General features: G+C 44.1%; 1 protein-coding gene across 5 annotated transcripts in view; it reads left to right on the forward strand.

Annotated features, from left to right (window-relative positions):
* RPIA (ribose 5-phosphate isomerase A) overlaps window positions 1-2,727 on the forward strand; it is a 75,088-nt gene extending 72,361 nt beyond the window's left edge. For 4 of the 5 annotated variants that reach the window (XM_053200890.1, XM_053200892.1, XM_053200891.1 and 1 more), the window contains one exon: window positions 413-1,790. In XM_053200890.1, coding sequence (XP_053056865.1) covers window positions 413-540 — 128 coding nt within the window. In that variant the 3' untranslated portion in view covers window positions 541-1,790. The other variant, XM_015075791.3, reaches the window with a different exon arrangement.
* The last annotated feature ends 5,651 nt before the right edge of the window (window positions 2,728-8,378 follow it).

Here is an 8,378-nt window from a genome sequence, read left to right on the forward strand (position 1 = left end):
CAAAGCAGTGTTGAGAAAGGACAAGGCTGAAGATATTCCAGATTTTAAGCGATATACTACAAAGCTGTAGTAATCAAAACGGTATGATCCTGCCACAAAAATAGACACATCAATCAATGGAACAGAATAGAAAGTCTAGAAATACACCCACGCGTCTATGGTCAATTAACCTACGACAAAGGAGGCAAGAATATACAATGGGAGAAACCGTGTCTTCAGTAAATGGTGTTGGGAAAACTGTGCGGCTACATGCAAAAGAATGAAACTGGATCACTTTCTTATACCGTACACAAAAATAAACTCAAAGTGGGTTAAGGACGCCTGAAGCCATGAAACTCCTAAAAGAAAACATAGGCAGTAGTCTCTTGGACATTGGCTTTAGCAACATTTTTTTCTGGATCTTTCTCCCCAGGCAAGGGAAAGAGAAGCAAAAATAAACTATTGGGACTACATCAAAATGAAAAGCTTTTGCACAGTGAAAGAAACGATCAGCAAAATGAAAAGGCAGCTTACTTGATGGGAGAACATACTTGCAAATGATGTATCCAGTAAGGAGTTAATATCCAAAATATATAAAGAACTCTTACAACTCAACACAAAAAACTAGCACTCTGATTAAAACGGGGCAGAAGATCTGAATAGACATTTTCCCAAAGAAGACACACAGATGGCTAACAATCACTATGAAAAGATGCTCAGCATCACTCATCATCACGGAAATGCAGATCAAAACCACAAAGAGGTATCGCTTTACTCCTGTCAGAATGGCTAGAATCAAAAAGATAAGAAATAACAGATGTTAAAAAAACACAAATGTTGGCAAGGATGTGGAGAAAAGGGAACCCTCATGCAAGATAATATGCACCCATGTTTATTGCAGCATTATTTACAGTAGCCAAGATAGGGAGCAACCTAAGTGTCCATTGAGAGATGAATGCATAAAGATTTGGTGTATATGTGCAATAGAATGTTACTCAGCCATAAAAAAGAAAGCGATCTTGCCATTTGCAACAATGTGGATGAGCCTAGAGGTATTCTACGAAGTGAAATAGTCATAGAAAGACAAATACCATATTTCACTTACATGGAGGATCTATAAAACAAATGAACAAACAGAAAACAAACAAACAGAAACAGACCAATGGTTGCCAGAGACGAGGCATAGGGGAATAGGCAAAATAGCTGAAGGGGATTAAGGGGTCTAAACAGTTATAACATAAAGAAGGCACAGGGATGAAAAATACAGGGTAGAAAATATAGTGAATGATATTATAATAACTTTATATGGTGACAGATGGAAACTACACTTAACCGTGGTGAGCATTGTGTAATGTACAGAATTGTTGAGTCACTATATTGTGTACCTGAAACTAACTTAGCATTGTATGTCAACTATACTGCAATTAAAAAAAATAACAAGTGGGAGTGGAGGTTACTTAGTCAATGGAGGGGCTCTCTGAAGAGAAGACTTGTCATCTGATGCCTGAAGGACAAAAGAAGCACCATTCCTTTGAAGTGCTCAAAGACGACTAGTTCAGCAAACAGAATAGCATGAGCAGAGGCCCTGAGGTAGGTAAAAAGTTGGCACATTTGGGTAGACAAAGATGGCAGGGGAGAAAGGGATTGTAAGAAGAAATAAAAATGATCAGAATCTCTTTTCGTTGTCCTGGGAAGGAAAGACTTCAGACCTGTCATTTGTCCAGTGCTGCTAATGGTGGTTGCCCTTACCGACCCTACTATCCTTGACCCCTTCATGCCTTGGGGAGCTGAAACTTAATGCTTATTTTCATCCTTCATCCTGCAGGCGTGGTGGACACAGGCCTTTTCATTAACATGGCTGAGAGAGTCTACTTCGGGATGCAGGACGGCTCCGTGAACATGAGGGAGAAGCCTTTCTGTTGACCGTGCAGGAGCGAACTGTGTTCACCTTGAGCCCCCGGCCCACAGCTGAGGTGGACATGCCTCTCCAGGAGCCTTTGCCTTAATGTCTCTGTGCCAGATAGACAGCTGGCAGGGTGGGGGTTGGGGGGTTAAATCCAGTCTTCTGAAGTATTGTTATTTAATGTCTTTTTAAAAAGAGAAATATAAACCTATATATTTTTACTATTAAAAACACTGTTTTTTTTAATAAAGTAGAACTTGATTTCATGTTTTATATGAAACATTTACCAAAAAAAAAAAAAAAAGGGAACTGTCTTTTAAACTTTTAACTTGAGCCTGCTGGTTAAGCATCTGAATATTGGGTTTGCTGAGAAACGTAAATCAAAACTTTCCTTTAAACTGGTGAAATGAAGGGCCCAGCCAGCAGTGATTCCCTGATGCCTTACTGGAAACATTAGAGTTTACTTTTCTACCACGCTGTCTTGTCTTTAGTTTTTGTTGTGATCACGTACAATACTTAGGTACATATTTTAAGGTGAGGTTTACAGAAGCCTGGCGAGTGGAGCAGTGTGGTGTAGAGTGACTCAGAGTGTAAACCGTCAGGGAGAAAATGTGGTTCTTTTGCTAAGACCTGGGGGTTCCTTCAGACCCCTGTTGTGGGAAGCAATTGGCCAGAAATACTTGCCAGTCCTGCCAAAGCACTGCTGTGAAATGTGAAATACTTTTAAGTACTTGTCTTTTTGTTATTGTTTCTCTTCCTTTATTATTACTTGCATGGGGCGTCAGAAGCTGTCATCTCCTCGGACTGTTTGAGGGTTGAAATAAAACAGTGTGGTGCCACTTTGACTCTTTGTCTTTACTGTTTGCAGTCATTTTGAAGTAAAATCGGGATCAGTTTGGCTCCCCAGCGTACATTGGGTTTTTGATAAGGGGTGGAATTTACTCGAGAAATCTTGAGCCAAAAAGACCAGATTGATAGTTCCTGTATTTCTGAGAGAGCTCGATGTCAATTTTATTCCACAGACCTTTGTCAAACGCTATTTTCTTTGTTAATAGAAGATAACTCAGCTGAACAGAAGTCGCAGATTATCCCAAGCGTTCTGTTAGTCAGACCATTAGTCATAGAAGCTGACAAGCATTAAGCAGGTTACCTGTATTCCCTCTTTATTCTCCTCACCAATATTCAGACTGTGTGTGCCCAGGGAGCAGTGAACTGCCAGAAAGCCTCACAGACAGGGAGAGGGAAGGCCACGATCCCCTCAGTGGTAATTCTGGATGGGACTGAGGAATGCAGCTTGCTAGGTGTTTATGCCCACGGCCTTTGGCTCCCCGGGGCCGACCTCGCTGGAGACTCGGAGTAGGCCTCTCCCTCAGCCTGCCCTCCATCCTGAAGCTTGGATTGTAACTACCAAGCTTGCTGGCTGGCCTCTCAGTTCCTGCTAAACCAGGTAGCACAATGAAAGTTAACAGAACCAGCATTAAAGAGGCTCTTTTCCTTGCCGACTTCCTTCTCTTTTTCTTTGCTCTTAAGGTGCTGTTTATTTATTTTTTAGATTTATTTATTTTTTTAAGAGAGCGCAAGTTGGGGAGGGGGGCAGAGGGAGAGAGAGAGTCCCAAGCAGCCTCCACACTCAGCATGGAGCCCCGTGCGGGGCCTAATCCTACGACCCTGGGACCATGGCCTGAGCTGAAATCAAGAGTCAGGGGCTCAACCTACTGAGCCACCCAGGTGCCCCAGGATGCTCTTTAAAAATGGTTGCCTCATACTTGCTAAGGAAACCTATCGTTAGGAGTGCTTTAGTTTTCTTCAAGCCTGCTCTGGACTAGACGAATTTTGTACAAAATGGGCATCAGATCTTAGCTGAGAAAACTTGATAGAACCAGTTTTTGAAATCCTTTAAAGCTCTTGTGGCATGGGTTAAATTCAGGGATAAAGATAAACAAAGTTAAACTGGGTGTCTGAAACCCACCTGCATGTTCCACATCCCGTGGACATTTTCAGTGGGTTTCAGGGCCGTTCGCACCTGTGGCCAGACTGCAGCTCCAGCGAGTTACTGTGAGGTTCTCCTTCTCTTGAAAGAAACAAAACATCTGCCGTGCTTTAGGCACACATACAGCACTTTGTTCTAGAGGTGAATTTTGATTGAAGGTTCTTCAATAAAATTGTAATAAGATGTGATCTTGCAGGTGATACATGGGGTGGAAAAAATTTTCAGGCACATGATGAATCCAAGGGACACAGGGCAAGCTGCAGGTTTGGCATTTGGGGAAGGTTATAACCGAGTTAAGCTGCCACACTTTGGGGAGGCATATTGGGGGGGGGATCACTTGCATTTGAATAAAACCTATTCAATTTTGGTTTCAGCTAGAGCTCATAAAGTTTTGATTCACTTACCAACCTTTTTCTGAAGTTCCCATCATGTGCCAGTTTCTAGTAAGACCCCTCTCACACCCTAGATGCTTCCGCCGTGGTGGATGAGCCTGGCAGGTTGACCGAGGAATGCCGAGATGGCACTGTGATATGAGGGAATTATCAGCATAGTGGGGAAGAGGTGGGCGAGTAGGTGGGAAAAACGGTTATGAGGTGACTGGCGACAGCCCCCTACCTGTCATCACTCCCCTTGTGCCAGGTGCTATTCTGGGCCTTTGCCCTGTTACCTTAGGACAACTTCATAATATTTATTCTCTTAATTTGCAGAGTGAGAAACTGAAGTTTTGTTTAACTTGTTCAGGTCATACACTGGAAGGCAGGCCAGACCTAACTGGCTCCAGGCCTTACTCCTAGTTCAAGGTGGTTGTAGGACTCTGAATAGTTTGTATTCCTTAATTCTTGTGTCCATCATTTGCAACTTGAGCCACAAGTAATTTGTTAAAGGACCGAAGTTAATGAAGTGGTTTATTTGTGTGTGTGTGTGTGTGTGTAGGTTCATGAGTCATCCTATTATATTAATTTCTGTTTCTGGATGATCTTTAATGGCAGAAAGGAATAGAACACTGCACCAACGTAGGGTGGGCCATGGAAAAGTGCACTTTGGAGAAGTCCTCCTCATCTGTCACCATTGACTTTTCTCCTCCCCCATGCTTGTTCCCTCTTTTCCTTTCCAGGTCTGGGGAATAGGTAGGTAGGCACAGTGGCAACCAGCAGCATGGCTCGCCTGGGAAAGGGTGTTTATGGCCAAGATTGTTAGTTCCCTTTAGCCAGACTCTTCAGAAACGCATGGTTGGACAGAGTTGGTTTTATTGACCCATTGAATTAGGGAAGTCAACATGCCAGGCAGGGCTGTGGGGTGTCTCAGTCAGAGGGTGTTAGGGCCTAGAGGATTTGGGCCTGGGTCTGGTGCTTTGTAGGAGGGCTCAGGGAAGCAGGGCTCTGCTCCGGATCGGATTGGATTGGATTGGATTGGATTGGATTGGATTGGATTGGATTGAAATGGATTGGAAGCAGGAAAATTCTGTGTTCGGTATTTTCATTTTTACCAAGAAGGTGAGAAGGATGAGGCTAAAAATCTGGGACTGATAAGGAAGCAGCAGTCGTTCAGCCAGAATATGGGGCCGTCTGGTCCTTTTTGTGATTTGGACAACGTTCAGTTTTGGTCTATGGTGAGATGTAGTTATGGAGTCGTGTGATTTTTGTCTTCGTCCGTCACAGTCACAGAGTAGTCGTGTCTGATGGAGTGAAATTGTTGATGTTCCCCAGGAGAACACCACAGCCTTGCTGTGGGTGCCAGGCCAGCCTGTAGCAGCACCAAGGCCTGACAAGAGAGCTGGTGGTACAGGGCTACGTTTCTCTTTCTCAGGATATGCGGACCCCAGGATCCAGGAGGCCTGTGCATTCTCTGATCACCTCTTCTTCTCTCTTCGATTAACAAGTATTGAACACTTGCTGTGTACTGGACCCTGGGATGAAGGAGTCAGGCCACAGGTACCCGTGATGTGGCTCCAGCTTTCAAAGACGTCATTGATGCCATGACAACCGTGCCTCCTAACTCTCTCAAAGGCCTAAGTCTGCTCACTGCCTGTCACACCTGGCAGCTGAGGCAGCCAGATTTAGGATTGCATCAGTCTCCACTCCCCACTAACCCGGTAATCAGATGATGTTTTTGTCATAGGTTCAGTGCCTCTGCTTTTTTGGTAACCGGGTTGTCTGGTAGGGCAGCAGCACACTCCAACAGAGCCTAGCATTCAAATGTGCCCGTGTTGACTCTGCAAATAAACATCTGTAGTGGTGCTTTGAGAAGGGTGAAGGGTGTATTCATGTGGGCGGTGGGATGGGGCTGGAATCCAGAGAGGGAGGGAAAGGCCTTCCCGGGGAAGGCAATTCCAGTGTTCCGTGGTCAATACATTATGCAGAATGATGCACGAGATAAATTCAGCATTGAAATTGATTCCTTTATGTCAGATCACTGAGAAGTATCTCTGCTCAGCAGCAAGGTGGGAGAGGAAACAGCTCCGTCTCCAGGAACTAGAGCCCTGGCTGCCATCTCTGTAGTCCTTGGCCTCGTGTCGGTAAGACTCCAGAATGGCTCCCTGGTGACAGAAGTACATTTGAGAGCATTCCCAGGTTCGCGGGTGCCCTGGTCTGAGTTTCAAATAGAGCTGTGCTCATCTACATTTTATTTCAGAAGCCGTTCTCAGCGGCGGGTTGGACCAGTCTCCGGTCCCGCATGAGTTCGGAAGGTTCCAGAGCTCTGATCTGATTTTAGCCACGCTAAAAAGGTGCAAAGAAACAGGCGAGATGCACTTTGATAACATCTTTTATTTAATCCAACATATTTAAAATACTACCATTTCAAGGGCACCTGGGTGGCACAGTTGGTTGAGCATCTGACTTTTGATTTTGGCTCCGGTCGTGATCTCACGATTCGTGAGTTCGAATTCTGTGTTGGGCTCTGCGCTGAGTGTGGGGCCTGCTTAAGATTCTGTCTCCCTCCCTCCCTCTGCCCTCTTGTGGGAGCTCTTTCTCTCTCCCTCAAAATAAATAATAAACTTAAAAAGAAATTACTATTTTGACATGTAATCAATACTTGACATTTTGTACTCAGTCTTCAAAACATAGTATGTATTTTACTTCATATCTCAGTTTGGACTCGTCACTTTTCAAGTGTTCAGTAGCCACACTGGTGAATGGCTAAAGTATTGGTGAGCACAGTTTTAGAATTTAAGACAACTCCAGTGTTGTCCTTGTTCCACCTTTTTATTTTGTTGTTGGTGGTGGTGTTGTTCTGGCTTTTTATTTTGTTGTTTGCTGGTTTGTTTAGGGGGAGACAGACCAAGTGTGTGCTAGAAAGCAGGGGAGGGGCAGAGAGGGAGAGAGAGAATTCCAAGCAGGCTCCATGCTGTCAGCCCAGAGCCTGATGTGGGGCTCGATCCCACAAACCATGAGATCATGACCTGAGCTGAAATCAAGAGTCGGACACTTAAGTGACTGAGCCACGCAGGCGCCCCTGTTCTGTCTTTGTAAAGGCTCCTTTGATATCTTAGAGCAAGCCTGAGGATCTCCTGTGGCCTTGGACATTTCTTAGAGCCCACAGAGTTGAGACAAATGGAGGGCTCCCCAGGGGGTCCACTCAGTAGCCCCAGTTTAGACTGAGGCCATCTGTACTTCATCTGTGCTTCTTGACCTTATAAGTAGCCTTAACTGCAGGGAACAGAATACCATTCTTTCGGCTTCTGAATTAAGTGATTAGTTTAGTTGCGTTATAGTGCTTTTTCTCAGAGAGGTATGTGTGATTAAGATAGTCACCTGGTTTGGAATATCAGTCTTCCACGCAGTAGCTTTTGGAGAGGTTGTTTCACCTCTAAGCCTTGATTTCTTCACAGTATAATAATGTTACCTTTTAGAATTGTTCTGAGGATTAAGAGTGCTAATTCATGCCAAGTGTTTAGACCAGTTAGAGGCATATAAAACACTTAATAAATGTCACATTGCTATTAGGCTGCTTTGGACTTACAGTTTCCAGGTTTCTTGCTGAAAATAATTTGGTGGGGTGCGGTGCACAGTGGATGCAGAAACCATGAGCTAAGTCATAGATAACATGGAGGTTCACTGGTCTCTACTTTGATATGTATGCTATTTTCCATAACATTTTTCTTAAAATGGCATGTCAATTTCTGTCCTGGAATTTGCAGAAAGAAAAAATTGTTTGGATAATTTGACATGCCCCAGTGGAATGCCATATAGGTTTACTTGAGATAAGTGTATGTGTGTGTTCTGCTTGGGGAAGTCAGGGAAAGGCTGGTACAGTAGGTGGTCATTTAGCTGAATCTTAAAAAAAAAAAAATGTTGAAAAATTTTTCCAGCTTTCATGAGATAGAAGTCCTGTTTATAAGTACCCACTTAAAGTGCACAAATAAGTGGGTTTTAGTATATTCACCGAGCTATGCAACCCCCAGTCAGTTCTACAACATTTTCATCAACTCAAAGAGGTACCCTGTGTCCGTTAACAGGCATTCGCTGTGTCCCCCCAGAACCTCCCGCCCCAGCCCTAGGCAACCGT

The sequence above is a fragment of the Acinonyx jubatus genome, chromosome A3 (assembly GCF_027475565.1).
Source record: "Acinonyx jubatus isolate Ajub_Pintada_27869175 chromosome A3, VMU_Ajub_asm_v1.0, whole genome shotgun sequence".
Classification (NCBI taxonomy): domain Eukaryota; kingdom Metazoa; phylum Chordata; class Mammalia; order Carnivora; family Felidae; genus Acinonyx; species Acinonyx jubatus.